The sequence below is a fragment of the Tachypleus tridentatus genome, chromosome 3, assembly GCF_004210375.1.
Source record: "Tachypleus tridentatus isolate NWPU-2018 chromosome 3, ASM421037v1, whole genome shotgun sequence".
Taxonomy (NCBI): domain Eukaryota; kingdom Metazoa; phylum Arthropoda; class Merostomata; order Xiphosura; family Limulidae; genus Tachypleus; species Tachypleus tridentatus.
In genome coordinates this window covers 22,724,028-22,745,928 of record NC_134827.1, presented here as the reverse complement: position 1 = coordinate 22,745,928, position 21,901 = coordinate 22,724,028, and the positions used below count along the sequence as shown (strand labels likewise).

Below are 21,901 nucleotides of genomic sequence, written 5' to 3'. Positions count from 1 at the left end.
AAATTTAGGTTACCAATGGATGAATACATAAGACTTTAGGAGATAGGTTTATTTTTTCTGTTGAATTAAATAATTTGTTTATAAACAATATAGAATTTATCTCTCTGTAATAGAAAGTCCGGATTATCTTCGAAATTGCTTTAAACCTGTACCCTCAACAGTTTATATTAATCAGTTTCTTAAAAACATCCATGAGACATTTACAATTGTGATATATTGTGGGGTAGAGAGAGGGAAATGCATCTGTAATCATAAAAAGGCGTGTTCATGTGTGTATGTGAACGCCATAACTCCAAGAGGAAAGAGCCCAGCAACTGAAATTTCGCAAACATACGAAGTAGACCCTGAGGGTGTGCACTCGTTGAATGTCTTTCAACAGTGTTTTCATGTCGTTTTACCTAGCAATAAACTACACTCTAATGTTGTTTACAGGCAGTGTGTTGAAAGTATAAAATGAAATGTACAATCTGTAAAATAAAATAAAATATTTGTTTTCTAATTAAAGGGGTTCGTTTATTGCTACTTGTTTTTATTATTTAGTTTAAAATCGGAAGATAAGTCGGAGGAAAAATCACTTTATAAACAGGACACACTCCACATAGCAGCAGTAAAAGTATATAATAGGTCATATGCTAAAATAATATATATATGTATTGTTAACATGATGTTTCCCAGTGGGTCAGCGGTAAGTTTATGACTTGCAAATATGTTATGTATTTTTACAGCAAAACAATTAAAACATTAGCATGAGTCATTAATAACAAATTGCATACACGCAGCCAGCCAATAATATAGTGTATGCAGATCCTAGTTGTATACATCGATTAATAAATAGTTCGTGTACAAATTTGTAGATACGCTCAGCATGCATGTTTAATACATAAGCATGTACGTTTGCTATATATAAATGTTTGTGTAATATATTTACATGTTCATATGATATATTGACGCGCAAGATTATTATACGCATGCACTATATAACTGGTTGGCTGTGCAAGGTTTATCAAATTGCTTGCTTAACTGTGAGCTTGTATTCGACTCCCATAATGACTTGCATGTAAAGTTATTCCTTGAAATATTTTTAAATGCCGTATTAGTTGTTAAAAAATATACGTGGGTTTTATGTGTATAAAAAGTTACCAATACTTTCTATAATAAATGCTTATGAATGACATTGACTCTATAACTAAATGACTAGGGGAAATCTTAAAAGTACTATGAATGTTATGTTTAGATTCTTTCGTAAAACAGAACTAAAGGTATAATATCAAATTCAGTTAATATTCACTGAAAGATATTTTACTTCGTTATAAATCTTTATTACCCGTTCTGTCAAGTTATTCTAACAGTCTTTAATTATGATACATTTTTGTAATCAGGTGTAACACATTATGAGCAACTAGAAACTACATTATGGCGGAATATTTCAGCATCATTTTCCTTTAAAACATCGAGATCGTTTACCGAGCCTACCATCTGAACATCTTTCGGTCTTCTCTGTTCGTCTCTTATTGTATGAACCAAACATGCTCGCTCTTTTATCCGTGGGGGCGTTGTAAGTGATGGTTAATCCCACTATTCGTTGGTTAAAGAGTAGCCTGAAAGATGGCGGTGGGTAATGATGACTAACTGTTTTCCTTCTAGTTTTATAGTTCTCAATTGGGGACGGCTAACGCAGATAATTCTCATGTAGCTTTGCGCAAAATTCAAAAAACAAACTTACTGTACATTTTATTGTTGTTACACGAAAGACGACGTTATCAAATGATTGTTATTGTAATAATAAAATAATGGCTGCCATAAAAAAATAAAAACAACATTGGTTATTTTTGATACTTCTTCTGAGGGCCTGGCATGGCCTAGCGCGTTAAGGCGTGCGCTTCGTAATCTGAGGGTCGCGGGTTCGCGCCCGAGTCGCGCCAAACATGCTCGCCCTCCCAGCCGTGGGGGCGTTATAATGTACGGTCAATCCCACTTTTCGTTTGTAAAAGAGTAGCCCAAGAGTTGGCGGTGGGTGGTGATGACTAGCTGCCTTCCCTCTAGCCTTACACTGCTAAATTAGGGACGGCTAGTACAGATAGCCCTCGAGTAGCTTTGTGCGAAATTCAAAAACAAACAAACTTCTTCTGAAAGCAGAGCAGTTACAAAACGGCCGCATTTGTTTCTTCCATTTAGCAAAAGGAAAAAGAGAAACTAGAATTTTTTATCTTCGTAAATGTTGATTTATATCATAACTTCAGTTTTGTTTTGTGTTTGATTAAACATTGTTTTCATGCATGATTTGGATTAACCCAATTTTTTTTCACTTGAGTTTTGAAACGTTAAATAAATTGTCGATTCTGATCATGTTGATGTTAATTCAAGTTTGTTTTACTTGACAGAGCACGACGTCCTTTGAATTGCTGTACCTCCTTTAAATTTGAAATGGGTCTAATATGATTTTTATTTTATTTTTAAAATTCGATTTTCTTGAAGCTTTTCGCAGAAATTGTTTAATAATCAAAATTACTTAAAAGCAAGTCTAATGTTGTAAATCGGTTTGATTATAAAACTGTTTTTTGTTGCTATTTTGTTTATATGAAGATAACAAGAGCACACTTTTGAGTGCCCTTTTCTTGTTGCCTTTTAAATCTGTTAATTGTCTTTGTTTTGTTTTACGACCGCAACGATAAAAGTTCTAAAGGGTTTGATCAGATAACATATGTAAGAATTTTTTACTTATTGTTGTTCCTGGGCAGAAAGTGTTATTCCCAGTTGCTTATGCCTAAAGTAAATGGAAAAGACCTATTTTTCTCTTCAAACTTTGCTTTAGTGACCTGGGAGCGTATAACGAAAACATGATAGGAGACTATATTTGGTGGCTGATACGTGAAAGTGATTTACATTACAGTCGTAAATCTTGAAAAAATACTCACTTCTAAACATTTTTGTATAATTTTAGTATAAATACATGTAAATCTTGATTCATATGTTTTATTCAGACATTATGTAAATGAAAATATGCAAATTTGCCCGTTTTTACATAGAAAAATAGGTTAATTTCTAAATTTCATTATCCGTGTCACAAAAGCAAAGTTTGAAGGGAATAATGGCCATTTTCTGTACTTTTACAACATAAGCAATTAAGAAATAACACATACTATCCAGGAACAAAATTTGTGTTGCATAGTGTAGTGTAAAAATTAGGGTTAGGTGCTTATTGAGTTCACAATTTACTTTCACGTCATCTTCAAACTAATACAATAACCTTATATTGCCCATGAGCACGAGATTTCTAAGAAATGATTTATAAACGGGAAATCGGATATCTTTAAATCACAATCGTTTAAAAACTTGGTCGTTTATCTACAAAACGTGGGCCATCGTCCCTTATACTAAAGGATATTTTAATAACGAAGTTTGCCATTCTTCATATATTCACAATTACAATACAGTAAATTTTCTAAATATATTAATGCTAAAAACAGCAATTTACTTTTGATCCAATTGTTTCTTATGTTGCTTACTGTACATTACAACCACGTATTATTAAATCTCGTATGCAATCTCTGCGTTAGTTTAATCAGTGCATCGCATCTAATCATGCAATGAATATTATTTTTAACCAGCCTACATATTTTAAACAGATGTTTTTGGTTTGTCAGTGTATGTCGTTCAATATTTCCGTCACTATAAAACACTTTGCAAGATTCATCGTGCAAATTGTGCATTTCTTTCGTAAATTTAAACACAGCAGCCAACTAACTTCTGTCTTTTTTTTTTGTTTACACTAGAGATAAGTATGTGATTATGTAATTTATTTAGAAAAACGCCAGATTTGTACTGAATTTCTGAAATTTTGTGTTAACTTTATTAAAGCTTTTATCAAAGTGCAGAGGTTTGAATTAGAAGGGGTACTTTTTATGACATTACTAGCTGTAAACATCTCCTGATGTCCAATGTCATAATTTACTTTCAGATATCAACTCTACCCTAGTCCCTTTCCTTTATCTGACTGTACAATGGTACAGTAGTGATGGTTGTACGTACATCGAACGGCTACCTCTTCCCACTACAACGAAGATATTAAGCCTAAGCTCCGTTTGGCCAAGGGTATTTTGGAGTACTGGGGATATTAAAATCGGTAAGTCACTATTCATCCACATGCTTGGATAAAAGATAATAGAGAATGAATTGCCACGTTTAAATGAAAACTTTCCTAACTTGTATTGTACGACGTTTCGGATCTAAACTCGGGAAGAATCGTCCATACGGTTTATTAAGTAAAATATTTGTGCATAAACAAAGGGGTGAAGTAGGTAGGTAGAGACATTTTAATCACTTGTTTCTAAGTTAAAGTTTATTTTTTTTATCTGTAAAATAAGTATCGCAAACAGTATAGCCAACGGTTTACACACACGCACACACAGAATGTTACATCAATAGTTACTCTGTGAAAAATATTGTTTAGCATTTGTTGTATAGGAAGAGTTTTACTGAATATTTCTGTTGTAGGAGATATTAAAAGTATTGTATTATTGTGAGAAAGTTAGAATTGATATTTCATATTCTTAAAACGTATAGAAATGTACGTAGTACACACGCATGCGCATATCCAATGGGAAGAAAGTGAGACGTCCTTATACTTAAGATTAACATTAGTAAAATACACGTATGTATTGAATTGTTTGTTTTGAATTTCGCGCAAAGCTACACGAGGGATATCTACGCTAGCTGTCCCTAATTTAGCAGTGTAAGACTAGAGGGAAGGCAGGTCGTCATCACCATCCACTGCCAACTTTTGGGCTACTTTTTTACTAACGAAAAGTGAACTTAATAGTCACATTCTAACGTCCCCACGATCCTTAGATTACGAGTTGAGTGCCTTAATCACCTGGTCATGCCAAGCCTTATGTATTGAAAGATTAGCACGTTTTAACTCAGCTCTGATAACTGATACTGAAAACTATCTTCAACATTATAAATCTTTGATTATTAACCTCCATATGTTAACCTCATGTACGTAGTAAATGTTTTTGTGACAACTGTCCACCATCTTCCTTCCTCTCAGTACGGCGGTAAACTTAAGGATTTATAACGCTAACAACCTGCTTTCGATACTCACGGGAAGTATAGATGATTCGTGGTTCAACTTTGTGGTTAACAGTTTTGAAAGTTTTTAATCGAGAAAGTAATAGTTGTAGGTAACTTGTAATACCATAAAGGTTTTGTGCTTTGTTTGATTTTTATCACACACACTCATTCTAACAGATGTGTACTATATTATTATTATTTTGATTACTGCAATTAAAAATCAGCAAACTTTTGTAGCCAAATTTAACCAGCTTTAAAGTGATTGATATTTTTAATTTTTATAAATAGCAATGTTTGCTGGCTTCTTGCGTGGAAAGCACGTTTACCACGTGTTGTAAGTAGCTGCTGATTGGCCACATTTTCGAGAAATTGACTGTAGAATGATTGCATATACAGTAATCGAAATCATACGAAACAAACAAGAGATATACATATAGGAGTCGGAAAAAACAACAACATTTAATATGTGGTGAATTTACCAGTGTTACAAAACGTTGTCACAGAAAATAGAAACGAGTTACTTGAATGATGTTTTAGTATCCTATATATGAGCTGTTTTCTTTGTATCGAAACTCAAACCTTGGTTGTATGTTACCACACAGTCCTGTCAGTATACGATAGTGTAATATTGTTCTAAGTGTCCTGTATTATTTTATATAATACAGCCAAGTCGTTGGTCACCTTTTAACTTCATGTTTCTACATTAAGTGCATACAATCTCAAGAGAGTTCGTCAGGGAACATTATGCAGATCAAGCCATGGTTGAGAAGATTTCATTGACCCTCCTACTGTTAATATCTCATTTTGCTACGTTTGTTGTGTACTTATGATCACTGTGCTACAGGCAGATGAATCCATAACCGATGAATTGTGGTCGTGAGGAGATACCGTGATGGATAAGAACGTATTTGTATTTTTCCCTACCTTTTGAATATAACCGACACCGATAGTTGTCATGCAGTCAATAAACTTTATATTGGTCCCCCATTATGTTTCATTCAATATAAATGCTCTGCAGTGATTATGAAACTGTTTTCCAGTCCTCCTTCAAATAGCTACAACTAATTAATACATAATACAGTACACGACTCTGTATCTACTCATTAGTGTTTGTGGTCTCGTGCCTATTTCAGTCCTTTGATTTTGTTACCTTGTATCAGTATTCGTTTTACGAACCACCACAGGTACGATGGGGCAACTTGTGCGAATTTGTATCTTAATGCTCTTCAGGTGATATTCATATTTGTGTTTACTGCGAGGTCTGTATTACGTGGTCCTCTCTCTGTAAAACAGCAACAATTTCTTGAGATACTTAACATTATGGTCTAATTGTTATCGTTAGACTCGCAATCCGCGGTTTCGAATCCCCGTCGCACCAAACATACTCTCATTTTTAGCCGTGTGAATGTTATAAAGTAACTGTCCAATCCCACTATTCGTTGATAAAAGAATAGCCCAGAGTTGGCGGTGGCTGGTAGTGGCTAGCAAATAGCTCTCTAGTAGCTTTTCGCAAAATTCTAAACAAACCAAAGAAATTTAACATCATTTTTGGAATGTCCAAAAAATGATGTTCTACCTCGACCACTTGTGTTATTAACAGTGTAAATCATGTACTTTGTCCACTCTTTCATACAACTCCTGCTGAATGTTGAATCTGGGAGCCATAACTTTATTCACACAAACACCACCATTAGTAAGACATGCCATGAGTAGCTGTAATTTTATAGGTTTTTCACTGGAGTGACACTTTCTGATTGGTTGGATAACAACCAGTCACAGTTTAAACTATCAGCATGTGATTTATATTGTGATGTGGTTCGGTTTCACTTTGTGAATGAGTGAAATTCTTGTAGTATTTACCTTTTGTACGTGTTTTCGCTTTTTGTTTTCTCCAAAACTATATTCAATCTTGTATATTTCACTATTATTATGATAAAAGCAAACAGGTTTCTGTAGTAATATTTTCTTTGGTTTTTGAAATATATTTAGAGATTTTTCTCGAACATAAGTTTGTTAGTTGTTTCTTGTTTTGTTTTGCATTTTTACTCTTAAAACCATTTACATTTTCGCACAATTTGGCATTTTTAAACATTTTCTTACGGAAGTATTTCGTTTCAAGTTCCTTTATCGTAAAGACAACAAAAGACAAATATGGTAATCACTACAGCCAGCTGAAGATATAATAAAATTATTGTATCCGTAAATGGAAAGTTTCATACAATTCAGTCCTAAAGACACTGAAATATGAACAACAAGAAATAGCCATGACTAGTGCGTATGGCAAGTCATCTGGACCATAACTTATTGAAATGACGCGTTATAACCCTATAGATGGTAGCCAACAAGGTCACAACATATTGATTCAACTAGTTATTAAAATAAGCAATGAATTTGTTCTAAATCACCACTCCAGTGGCACAACAGTATGTCTACTAAAACTCCTGGTTTCGATACCCGTAGTGGGCAAAGCACAGATAACTCATTGTATAGCTTTGGGCTTCAAAGAAATAATCTTAAATCTTGTTCAGCCTCGTATTTTTAAGCGAATTGTTATTATTTTTCAAGCGAGTCTTAGGTCTCGTTTGTAAACTATTACAACTTCTGTATGTGGTTCTGTGTGCCAACTTCTTAACCAGAATTTGTTATTTTTCATACGTACTTAAAATTATTAAATCTTTTTACGATAGCCTTATGAGAATGAAACTTTATTAATCCTGTTGGATACTGATTCATAGAGCTGTGACGCGTTGATTTAATTCTGCACAGAGAATCATGTAATTGAAAACCATGTCATCATCTGTTTGTTCGGCAATGCGTTGAAGCAATAAGTCATGGGCTCGTGGCTTTCTGTAAACATGTGTTTTGCTGAATAAGTAATTAAATTATCTTGTTTTAAAAGCATCGCCATGAAGACACTGAAACAAGAACGCGTTAATTAATAATTAAAGTGTCTTGTGCTCTGCACATAATGAAAGTATCTTCTCAATAAATAATAATAATAATAGTTATTAATGCAAGGTTAAAAATGATGTATCTGTGTTATTGCAAAAAGTACTTAAAAACATACTTCTACTAATGGCTTAGCAGTAAACTTGAGGGCTTATAACACTAAAATTTGGGGCTCAATCCTGCATTTGGCACGGCACAGGCAATCCCATTGTGTGACTTTGTGCTGCGGAATTATACTACTAGAAACCGGGTTTCTATACTAGTGGTGAGCATAGCACAGGTAGTCCTTTGTATCGCTTTGTGTTTATGACAAACAAGTTATCCATAATACTATACGTGTTGTTGTTGTTATCGTTTTTGAAGTTAAGGTACTGAGTGAGACACACAATACATAGTAACTCCTACCTTCTCAAAATACACACACCCGTGCCATGTCTTAATACGCTTCTAGCTCAGCAGCAAAGTATTTGTTATTCGTTAGTTTGTTACATTTTAACACCACGTTTCACTGCTGATAAGTAATACCCCACCGAGAGAATAAAACCTGGCGCTTTCTTCATAAATCATTTCCAATTATGTGGTTCTTTTATAATTATGTGGTTCTTTTACACTTATGAGGTTCTTTTACAATTGAACTTGATACATCGCCACTCGTCTAACATCAGTCACGGTTCACACAAAATCGTATCGTCACTATTTCGTCTAATTTAGTTATAGATCAATAAGTCACGATCTCCCCTTTTATTTCTTTTCTGTTTTCTCTAGAAGGGGTTGTTGCGCAGAGTTCAAGCATGTCGATCAACCCTATAGAACGTCTTGTGGATATTTTGCACCCTGTGTTCGCACTTTGAAACCATAGTATCAACATTGTTCACAAAATATTCACACTGTAAAAACAATGTAACAGCGTCGGTCACCAAAGTTCACACTGTTAAAACAATGTAACAGCGTCGGTCACCCAAAGTTCACACTGTGAAAACAATGTAACGGCGTCGGTCACCCAAAGTTCACACTGTGAAAACAATGTAACGGCGTCGGTCACCCAAAGTTCACACTGTTGAATTAATTCACCAAAAGCACACTAAAACAATGTAACGATCTAATTAAGATCTGAAGGAAAATGTATGAAATGATTTTTAACGTGGAATACAAAACGTTAGATATTTAAAACTAGAAAGAACCATTGGCGAAGTGAGATAAGAAATTTTTGGTTTTACAAACTTCTGAAACAAAGAAACGTATTGTGAAAACGACAGAGATTGTAGGCTGTTTGACCTGATGAAGAGCGCTAGCTCGAAACGTCTTCCTTTTCTCAAATAAAAATATAGAAATATTGATAATTATTCAACCTATTATTCAATTTTGTACAAACTTTTAGACAAGTTACAGGGAGCTAAAAAAAAACGTGCTGCGTACCATATATTCGTATGCAGGAAACATTGTACAGACCCTGATTGGGTGGGCCTGGGTGATGAGTGGGCAGCCACTGGACTGCCCAGGTCCATCTGTTGTTACGCCGTTGGAAAGAGCCACAATATGATTTATATGCGAAATGTTTAACGTTTGAAAGATCTGAACTGCATTACAGGATCTATTGGATACATTCCTTGTCAAAATAGGTTAGGCCTAAAACAGTGTACTAAATTCTAAATAAAATTATAATTCTTTATTATTGTAATTTTAATATAGCACGTGAAATAAACACACAAACGTATTATTATAAACCATAGTTTTTTATGTCAGTTTGTTTAAGGCTAGACTAACGTTTTGCGTCAGTGTTTATAATAATAATTTGAAATAAATATGCTGTAAAAGTTCTAAGTAGTTTTCTGGTTGTGTAGGCTTGAGTTTTCTTGCTTTTTATATATTAACTGTGGTTGTAATTTTCATATTGATTTAGAAAAAAGGGGAGTGGTCAACTTTGGATCCAAGGTTCGTTGTCCTGTTACCCCAGGAAAATAATAAAATACTTAATGATGAATGACACTTCAGATATTGGGATACTGAGTGCATTACTATAATGATGGTCAATTCGATTAAAGTAACGCACGAGTAGGCGGTTGATGCTGTTGACTAGCTGCCATCGAGTAACCTTGCCCAGAAATCATCATCATATGAAATGACACAGAAACGCCTTTACACTATAAAAGTTAATTTCTATCAAAGCTAATACTTTTTATTTTAGGATACTAAGGGAAACTGGATATATTCTCTACGTTTAAATATGCAAAAAAATACCAAAAAACACGTGCCCATGAACTTGATTTCCTCTTGCTTGTCCAGTAAAATAGCAACCGTGCGTTGCTTGTTTGAAACTCGTAAGTTGTGGAAGAGCTCATCCCCAGCATCTGTTGTTCAAGTTCATCACAGATTTGTTTTGAATTTGAATTTCGCGCAAAGCTACTCGAGGGCTATCTGTGCTAGCCGTCCCTAATTTAGCAGTGTAAGACTAGAGGGAAGGCAGCTAGTCATCACCACCCACTGCCAACTCTTGGGCTACTCTTTTACCAACGAATAGTGGGATTGATCGTCACATTATAACGCCCCCACGGCTGAAAGGGCGAGCATGTTCGGTGCGACCGGGATTCGAACCCGCGACCCACGGATTACGAGTCGAACGCCATAACGCGCTTGCCCATGCCGGGCCGTCTTCATCACAGAACCTAACAAGTTGTATGTAGTTACGAGTCATATTCCCTTAGTCATCCGTGGTTTAAAGTTTCCGGTCTTTGGATGTTAAAAATGAAATGAACGTGAATTATTATAATTCGAAACAAACCGACAACAACAGAGAGTACTATTTCTTCTATAATAATACCTTTTAATATTTCATGTACAAATTCCGAGGCTCGTACGTGGTCTTTCATGCATCTTAAAACAATTTACCGTAATTTCATAACCTTTCTTAATCCAGAAACATATGTAATGGTAACGAAAATATAATGTTATCTTTGCATAATACACAAACAACAACAAAAATGTTTTTCATTAAAACGAAGTTGTAATGATTGTATTATTGCGTATTTATTAGACAAACAATAAAGTTTGTAGTTTAAGTAATAATTATAATTTGGAGATAATGCCAGGTTGCACTTGTTTTTCACCTTTAACCATATCTCATCAGTTTGGTATTTGACTATTAAAATTATTTAGATTTAAAGTAATCAACATTGAACTTCTGACTCAAGCTAATAAGTGTGCTGTCACGATAGATTAATATTCATTTTAAGTATGCTTCGGTGTTGGTTCTTGTATGTTACTTTCATGTATATACGTGGTTGGTAAGTAAAAACCCTTTGTTTAATAGAAATTCTTAAGCGTTATCTCTGTACAGTGCACCATTAAAGCGTAACATAATTCGATCGTTCACATATTAGAAAGAAAATTAAACATTTTTGTGTCGTAACCTCAATCACTAGACGTCTCTGCTTCCAATGAAGTCCGACACCATATCCGGTGTTATTAGAGTCGGTTTAGAAAATTATGATTAAATTTTAAATTTAACTGCAGTTTTGATAGCCTGCGCTGTTTGGCGGAAATAACCATAATACAGCTCGATAATCAAAACAAAACGGGTTTTGATTGGTTTTTTTTCATTAAACGAGCTTTCAGCCTTGTAAATATTGCATTTATTTGTATATTACTAACTTAAACCATTACATGTTTGTTGATTTTGTTCACTGATTGCTTCGTCTTAAGGGGAGAATTGGATTTATATGGGCCCCTCCCCTTGTTTCAGTGGTAAATCTGGGGGCTCACATCGCTAATGGCCCAGCATGATCAGGTGATGCGGGCGCTTGACTTGCAATCTGAGGGTCGCGGGTTCGAATCCCCGTCCCACCTAACGTTCTTGACACTTCGGTTGTGGGGCGCGTTATAATGTTACAGTCAAATCCACTATTCATTAGTAAAAGACTAGCCCAAGAGCTTGCAATGGATGGTGATGAGTTGCTGCTTTCCCTGTGTTCCTTCGCTGTCAAATTAGGAACGGCTAGTGCAGATAGCCCTCGTGCAGCTTTGCGCGAAATTAAAAATAAACATATTGCAAATAACTGGATTTCGATACTTGTGTTGGGTATAACATAGATAGCCAGCCAATCGTTTAACAACAAACAAGAGTAAGTATCGATGCTGACTTTATATTTTATATTTTCTTATATATATTTTAGACATTACTGTATGCAATACTCCGTCTACACGTAGTACGTAAACGGTCATACCCTGACATGACCATTTTACAAGTTTATAGTATAACGGGACATACCGCTGTACTAGCTGGGGACTTATGAGGTTCGTAACATTGTTTTTGGGAGTGATAAACCTGTTTTAAGATGCTTACGTAAGCAAAGCTTGAAGAGCAACATCTGCGTTAGCCGTCCCTAATATAAAAGTGAAAGACTAGAGGAAAGGCAGCTAGTCATCACCACCCGCCGCTGCCCTTTGGATACTCTCTTTACCAACCAATAGTGGGATTAACTGTAACCTTATAACTCCTGTGTTGCTGAAAGGGAGAGTATGTTTCATGATAAGGGGATTCGAGATATTTCTTTAGATTGACAAAAGTTCACGAAGTTCTAATTACATTCACTGAATGCTAGAGAAAAGTATTGTCCAGAATTTTGTGTCATTAAAAAAAATATATATCCTCGTAACGGTTAATCGAAGAATAGTGATTTATTATATATCGGTCTTGTACAGGGGTTTCAAGTGTAGTAGGAAGACTAGCAACAGAGATAGAAAGAAAACGATTGTAAATACACATGGTTTGTTTTGGATGGCGAAGGATGGCGAACAAAAATTTATCTTAAGTGTCCTTTTTTTTTTTTTTTTTGCTTGAAGTCAATAAATATCTTAATCTGCGCTGTGCCGTAATTTTCTTATTTGTTTTACTCGTATTAAAACTGCTTACATGTGAAATTAACTTAAAATTGTTACAGTGAAAAAATACTTTTCGTTTTTAAACCTTGTAATTCCATTTCCGTTATTTTCTTTTGATACACTTTTATGAATTATTAACTTCGAAGTTCACTTTCTTGAGAATGTTACCACACGTCATTCATAATGGGCGAGGTCTGTAAAAGCTCTGATCAAAAGAAAACAAAAAACAAACGTTGGGGGGGGTGCATTGTGCATTCTGGCTTGTGTTCTTTGCTTGTTTCCCTGGTGTGTAAATTACTCAGTGCACGTTTATAATATTTTAAAACGATGCCTGTAATTTGATCAGACAACTCAAAGTAATATATTTTTTTTCCTTACTGAGTATTTTACCCCACAGAATTCACCAGAGAGAAGAATGAAAAATCGAAACTGACATTTTCAAAATAACAGTAACTGTTATTAAAAACAAACACATCCACGTCTATGTAAACTCTTTTAGTTAAGTGTCAAAATCAGCGAAATTACACGTGTTCTAAAATTCGTATGTGGTGAAATGAGACTAGAAAATTACTACGATATCTTTTGTTTATGTCATAAGAAATAACATAGTTTTAATGACAAGTAGCTGATCGTTTGGAAAGTGCTCAGGTAGTGTCTGATGTGCATCAGGTAACACACGAGTTAGGTCAGTATTTGTTAACTTCATGCCCAGCGTCACGAGACGTTAGCTGCCGGAAGTCAGTGTGTTTATAGGTTATTTAACACAATTTTTGTATTGCTTACTAAACATGGCCACTTCGATAGAGTAAGGAAGACGATATATCTTGTCATGTCGTTTGTTGCTAGACTTGGTAAGAATTGCGATATAACTGTTCAAAACGTGGTTGTTGTACCCACCAACAGTGGCAATGCTATCACTGAAGGTGTGATGCCCTTAGTACGCGTGTATTTAACTACAATCGTGAGGTAGACTTGTTTGAGTTAATTATTTATAATCAATGATATTGTTACTGAAAACAAATCCATGCTTGTGATCCACTGGTCCAAGAAAAAAATCTCTTTAATCGAATATTACTAACGTGTGTTACGCGCAGTTAATCTAATATTATTTACCGTTTAGATCAGTATAGAATATTGAAGTGTTGATAATTCGCCAGTTAAAGGGACTAAGCACGCCCTCTTCTGGCTTCATGTGTTTTCCCTTACTTCACTTGGTCTTATTGCTGTTTTTTTATTCATTCGTTTGTATAGTCTCTGTATCTTGCTCCTCCAGGGTGAACTTGGTTGCTGTTTTTGATTCATGTTTTAAGGCACAAACATTTGTACCCTTTTTTTTTTTTTATCATTGTGACCCTCACGGTATATCTGTCACGTTACAAATAGATTTAAAATCATATGCATGGGGAAAAAATTAAAGAGTTCGGGTCGAAATGCCCTCAAAAGGCGCACTTGAGTGATTAATATCTCCTTGAGTACAGCAAGTTGGCTCATTAAAATTCCAGTTCAGGTGCTCTCTAGTCGCCATTAACAATTGAATTTTTTATCGCACTTTTGTTTTCATCCAATGTGGTAAAAATAAAGATACAAGGTTAACAGGGGAACACTAAAAGTGGAACATTAGATCTATAACTTTATTAAATTCTGAAGGTAAATCCTAATCAGTGAAATATAAAAAGTCACTATCTTACCATTTTTGTTTCCAAGTATTTAAGATAAGAAGTGGCCGAACAGTTCCTTACAGCCAACTTTATACTGTAGATAAACATCGGAATGCGGTAACAGATATTACGGAATGTTTATTTTATATGGTTGTTCCAAGAAGGAGACTAAAATGAATGTTTGTTTCTTCTATATGTTTTTTTTTTTTTTTTTTACTAGTCTGCAAATCCTGTCGTATGATGTTTGGATTTGGAGCATCATATTGCAACTGGAAAAGCTCGCTCAAAACAGCAATATCAAAATAAAACACAAACATAAAACGGGAACAGTCGAACAAGTTTGGCATCCATGCTCATTAAGTAAAAACTAAGGGTAATATCGATCGCCACATGGAGAAGCAAATTATAATAAAACTAAAAACACTAGTTTATGGTACTTGAAGCCCCAAAGTTGGTCTGAAAAGTATCAGAATAGAAACTGTACTGCAAGACGTGAACTAAGTCGTTATTCTGTTTGTCACGTTATGTGGTGTGTTGGACATTTCGATCATCATTTTGTTTCTGAAGGCTTTGAAAGTGGAGGAAATGGTTAATAAAACCCATCAAGGAGACGGATGGTCAACGTTTTAGGCAAACTGCCGTCATTGTTAGAAGGGGTGTCATAAATTACCGAGTTGAACAGACGCAATAATCTGTCTCTTATCCGCAGTGGACAAGATGCTGAAGAACATAATTCCGACCTTCCTTGACATGGATACCATGAATCCTTGATGGAGAAGAACAAAAGAAAGAACATCACAAAGCCGTGTTGCCGAAAATATGTATGAAAAAGTATAGGGGACATAAGAATGTTGTATTAAAAACGCATTTAGATTTCATAATAAAGTACATTTCCAATTAGTGCACAACCAACTGGCTTAAGGCCTAATGGAGGGTAACCAAAAACGTCATTTACAACATACACTGTGAATGTGGATTCCATTATATTTTGAAAGACCAATGTCATTTAAAATTCAGAAAAAGGATACACACACACACACACACAAGTCTCTGTAATACACGTTTGTCTGCAGCATTTGAATACGTAAAATAAGAAAACTGTATACGAACATAAGATAACACTAAAATAAATATGAACCATGCACACGAGAAGGAAAAGAAGATAAACCTTCTGGATCCACTGAACACAGGACCGGCATGGCTAAGTGGTGAAGGCACTTGACTTGTAATCCGAGGGTCGCGGGTTCGAATCCCTGTCACACCAAACATGCTTGTCCTTTCAGCCGTGGGAGCGTTATAATGCGACGGTCAATCCCACTATTCGTCGGTAAAAGAGTAGCCCAAGAGTTGGCGGTGGATGGTGATGACTAGCTGCCTTTTTACACTGCTAAATTAGGGACGGCTATTGTAAATAGCTCTCGTGTAGCTTTGCACGAAATTCAAAACCAAATCCACTGAACAAAGAAACGAGAAAAATCCTTCATGTCCATCTAGGAAGCTTTCGCATATTAATGAGACACTCTAGACAGCCGATCAGTACACCATCCTCCTGACTGCCAATACATAGAAATAAGCCCTTAAAACCCTCAACTAGCTAAAAATTGAAATATTGTTACCATGTTATTGATAATTATATAGATAATGAAAAATGGTCAACGTTTTAACTTACCGTCGTTGGTTCGATTATAAGTCATTGAACCGAGATGTTAACCACATTCTCGTAAAATTATATAAAGTGTTTTCAGTTTTCAACAGCTTTTACAAAGACTTTTCGTCCATTTAAAACTTATCAACATCTTTAATGGAAAGGATTTGTTTGACACTAATTAACCCACATATAATATCTGAAATATTTGTAGGTGTTTTTACTTTGATAATCTCCCGGCATAATAACGTTTAAAAATACCACAAATACTTAAGACGTATCAGTAACTATGATCAAAAATATTTAATTTGCCTAAAAAAAAAATTAACAAATGGTCATTTATCGGACAATAATCCATTGCTGTAGTGTATTAGTACATTCAGCTGACATGAGAAAACAGCTCGAGTAACGTAATTAAAACAATAAAAAAAAAATTTAATTTATTAATAATTAATTCAAATTAGAAAATAATTTGAAATCCATTAAGTTAACACGTTTAAAATAAAACCAAATTATTAAGAAACAGTGATAAATAGAATCAACGGGTATTTTTTTGACTTAAAACAAAAAGACTCGCCGTTCAGCACAGCAGATCCTGTTATTTATCCTTCTTAAAGATAATATAGGTATACCTTTATATCTTTGGTAAATAATAACTTACTTATTTGAAGTTGAATAGTCTACTAACATTCTTTCAAAAATTCCACTCTTATTCCCTTTATTTAATATTAATTCAATAATTGTGAATTGAAATATCTCCAGACCTAATATTTAAACCACCTGTCCGTATTATATTCTTTGTTTGTTTGTTTGAATTTCGCACAAAACTACTCAAGGGCTATCGGTGCTAGCCGTCCATAATTTAGCAGTGTAAGACTAGAAGGAAGGCAGCTTGTCATCACTGCCCACTACCAACTATTGGGCTACTCTTTTACCAACGAATAGTGGGATTGATTGTTATTTTACAACGCCCCCACGGCTGAAAGGGCGAGCATGTTTGGCGCGACGGGGATGCGAACCCGCGACCCTCAGATTACGAGTCGCACGCCTTAACACGCTTGGCCAGACCGGGCCTATTATATTCTTTAAATTAGCACTTATTTTATGAATTTCTCTATATGTTCTTATGTAGGAATAACTTGTAGATCACCCGAACACTAATACAATGCTTTTGGGAGCACCAATGACTGGTTAACTGTTACGAAATTAGGTCCATTAGTTGAAATTAATGTTTCGATTTTATATATATATATATATTTGTATGTGTATTGGACACGGACAGTTAATGAATTTGTATTTTGCTATTGAGATTGGTCTGGAACAATGAATTTTGAACACTCACAAATCAATAAAAAAAATAGCCACACCCTCTTTCGTGTTGAGTAGTCAGTGAATATATATGTAACATCTCATTACTTTCGTGATCACTGGACTAACGAACTGTATGTCATCCTCTTCTGGAGCTTGATACATGCTAGTTTTCAAATTATTGATCATTTTATCTAGTTTTAACATACCCAACTGTTGGTTTTTATGTATTCTTGTGTATAATTTCAATTCGTATAGTATCTCCCGAAATTCGCTACGGTTTTGACCACTTCTGATTAAATGATTCTTTTTCCAAACCCATGTAACTTTAATTTGTATGACCAATTCTGAAGTAAATGTCTAGCATTAAAGTCAACACATTAAGCGCGATACCCAGTCAAACTAGATCTCCAGGTAGGTGAAATTTCAAAGAATTAGCGTAAAATTTAAGATCAATAAAATTAATGGAGTCTCGAGAAAAGCGTGTGAAAAACAACCTTTAGGTTTTAATAAAAATATGGACGGAACTAAAGCTATTTTTTTGCTGTAGCGAAATAATAAATTTTTATTATCATAAAATCATTAATTTTAATAAAATTAATGGAGTCTCGAGAAAAGCGTGTGAAAAAACAACCTTTAGGTTTTAATAAAAACATGGACGGAACTAAAGCTATTTTTTTGCTGTAACGAAATAATAAATTTTTATTATCATAAAATCATTAATTTTAATAAAATTAATGGAGTCTCGAGAAAAGCGTGTGAAAAACAACCTTTAGGTTTTAATAAAAACATGGACGGAACTAAAGCTATTTTTTGCTGTAGCGAAGTGATAAATTTTTATTATCATAAAATCATTAATTTTAATAAAATTAATGGAGTCTCGAGAAAAGCGTGTGAAAAACAATCTTTAGGTTTTAATAAAAACATGGACAGAACTAAAGCTATTTTTTGCTGTAGCGAAATGAAAAATTTTTATTATCATAAAATCATTAATTTTAATAAAATTAATGGAGTCTCGAGAAAAGCGTGTGAAAAACAACCTTTAGGTTTTAATAAAAACATGGACGGAACTAAAGCTATTTTTGCTGTAGCAATTTGTTTGTTTGTTTGTTTTGGAATTTCGCACAAAGCTACTCGAGGGCTATCTGTGCTAGCCGTCCCTAATTTAGCAGTGTAAGACTAGAGGGAAGGCAGCTAGTCATCACCACCCACCAACGAAAAGTGGGATTGACCGTAACATTATAACGCCCCCACGACTGGGAGGGCGAGCATGTTTGGCGCGACTCGGGCGCGAACCCGCGACCCTCAGAATACGAAGCGCACGCCTTAACGCGCTAGGCCATGCCAGGCCTGCTGTAGCGAAATGATAAATTTTTATTATCATAAAATCATTAATTTTAATAAAATTAATGGAGTCTCGAGAAAAGCGTTTGAAAAACAACCTTTAGGTTTTAATAAAAACATGGACGGAACTAAAGCTATTTTTTGCTGTAGCGAAATGATAAATATTTTTGAAAAGAAACCCTTCTGATTCATCTCATTTTTGGATTGGTCAGCTACTTTTTTCGTGCTGTGTCGTCGTGGAAGTACTGGTTAGTAGTTTTGCATAGCTCGGATTCGTAGTGAGAATTAGAAGAGACATTGAATGGGTTGCAAGACTTGTGTTTGTTGACCACGTTCAGCAGACAGCGTTGGATTGACGAAATCTTGTTACAGAGTTTTCAGAGAAAGTGGATTTAGTGAGGTCTCTCTACCAGCTGACGATAAGCACATTTGCCAGTGCATTCGTGCTGAACAGCTGAATTGGATTTCTAGAAATGACGCGCTGAAGAAATTATCAAGTTTGTTTTTAAGTGTCATAGGCTTACAATCAACAGGATCACAGAACGGTAAAATCTGATTTAAGCATCAGCGAGAAAGGCTATCATTATATACATGTAGATGGATACTCACACATACATATCTATAGAAGTATTATTTTAAGTCATTTTACTGACAATAACATTCAGTTCTCTGGTATCAAAGCCTTTTGTCCCGATTCATAATTGATATCTGATTTGGCTTACTCTAAAATATAGTTGTGTGTGTGTGTGTGTGTGTGTGTATATAACCATATGACTCTATATGTATATTAAGAATAGGAGTCAGTCCTTTAGCGTGGACAATGGATGGTAGAGTTTTGCTGATTGTTCTCTTTCCTGTGATCAGTATTTCAAATTAGGAACAACGGTAGATGGCCTTAGTAGCTTTGCCGCAATTAGAAATTTGTTTGTTTGTTTGTTTGTTTTGAATTTCGCGCAAAGCTACACGAGAGCTATCTGCGCTAGCCATCCCTAATTTAGCAGTGGAAGACTAGAGGGAAGGCAACTAGTCATCACCCCCCACCGCCAACTCTTGGGCTACTCTTTTACCAAAGAATAGTGAGATTGACCTTCACTTTATAATGCACTCATGTCTGGTGAAACGGGGATTCGAACCCGCGGCATTCAGATTACGAGTCGAGTGCCTTAACCACCTTCCTGGCCATGCCGGGCTTGCAATTACAAATATTATATAAAATTATGGTCGGAGTTGAGAATGTATTATATGTGAAATGTAAGGAATATCAAACAGGTAATTGTTCACCTTAAACAAGAACTAGATTAGTTTTGTATGGTATTTTTAAGTCTATAATTTCTGCTGCAGGAACTTTGAATTTATTGAAATCAGGAAATCAGCGGCTCAACTGTTATGAGAACCATCCTTTTGGAATATAAAATATTTTCATCTCAAAAACCTATGTTTGATAAAATGCACATAATATTCATGGTGCTCTAAGAATCACAGCGGTGTGTCTGCGGAGTTTTGCCGTAAGAAATCGGGTTTTGCTACATGTGTAGGACAGAGCACAGATAACCCTTTGTGTATCTTTGTGCTTAATTACAAACAACAACTTGTTTGTTTATTGAAATACTATTTTCCCCAAGTAAATACATTTACTAATATGTGTGTGTGTGTGTGATTTTCCTTATCTGACTACTAATAGGTCACTGGGTCAATCTAAATCAAATATTGTGGAGTGATAGTGCAGAACAAGGGGCATGCTAATGATGGATCTATAACCCCTCCACCCCATTATTGCTGTTACTGGGCATTTATTATCATAAGCATACGTTAACTATATTTATAGATGGCGCCACTATAACTATTTATATAGTTATAAATTAACTATATTTGTAGATGGCGCCACGTCATTACATCAAAAAATATATTAAATCTTCTAAGTAAATACGAATTGTGGCGTTTGTCCGAAAGTTCGTCTGTTTATGATCTGGTCGCTTTCCGTGCTCCATTTGAAAAGCTGTGCACGCAAGTAAATCTTAACATACATTTTTGTAATGACAGAAGAACAGACATGAATAATTTTGATAAATTTTAATTTGCAAGTAAAATATTCTACCCTGTCACACTGCCATGCATATTTCAAAATGTGACTTCACTTAAATAAAAAAATGTAGATTTACTGTGTGCTGTTGTTGAGCAACACTTAGCATGACTGAACTGCTCAATAATTAATTTTCGGTATAAGTAGCTCAAAGTGCAACACAACCAACCTATTTAAAATCCATGTATTACTCATGTAGCTTTGAGCGAAATTCAAAGCAACTCAACCATAAACTCATTTACAGGTGCTATAAATACTAAAGTGTTTGGTTTCGTTTGAATTTCGCGCAAAAATACACGAGAGCTATCTGCGCTAGCCATCCCTAATTTAGCAGTGTAAGACTAGAGGGAAGGCAGCCAGTTATCACCACCCACCGCCAACTCTTAGGCTACTCTTTTACCAACGAACAGTGGGATTGACCGTCACATTATAATGCACCCACGGCTGAAAGAGCGAGCATGTCTGGTGCCACGGGGATTCGAACCCGCGGCATTCAGATTACAAGTTGAGTGCCTTAACCACCTGGCGTTTTACAATACACCGGAAATTTGGTGTGTGCTTTCATATAATAAAGCCACAACAGGTTATCTGCTGTGTCTGCGGAGGGTAATGGAATATCTCATTTTAGCCTTGTAAATCCAAAGAATTGTCGCAGTTCCAGAGGGGGGGAGGCACTCAATTGTCTACTACTACTATATCAACTGAAAACAAAGTGTGGGAAATGTATTTATCCTGCTAGTTAAACTGTTGTGGGACATGGAGAGTTGCACTTATTCAACTTCACTTGGACTTTCTTCTACTAGTTACGTTTTAGGAATTTCTTTCTTCATTATTAAAAATATTGTGTGTCGAAGTCAAATGATAAACCTTTACCCATGACATTTTGTTTTAACTTGAATTTTTGTGTTATATTGTAAACAGTTCTGTTTGTTTGGTTATTTATTTTTGTTAACCACAAATCCTGTT

At 35.1% G+C, this 21,901-nt stretch overlaps 1 protein-coding gene across 13 annotated transcripts in view; it reads left to right on the top strand.

The window, feature by feature from the left end:
* Window positions 1-21,901, top strand: part of LOC143246519 (polycystin-1-like protein 1) — a 352,075-nt gene that overhangs the window by 103,161 nt on the left and 227,013 nt on the right. For 12 of the 13 annotated variants that reach the window (XM_076493355.1, XM_076493361.1, XM_076493362.1 and 9 more), the window contains one exon: window positions 3,959-4,123. The exons of the other annotated variant lie outside the window; for it this stretch is intronic. In XM_076493355.1, coding sequence (XP_076349470.1) covers window positions 3,959-4,123 — 165 coding nt within the window. The remainder of the gene's footprint in view (window positions 1-3,958; window positions 4,124-21,901) is intronic. 13 annotated transcript variants of the gene reach the window in all.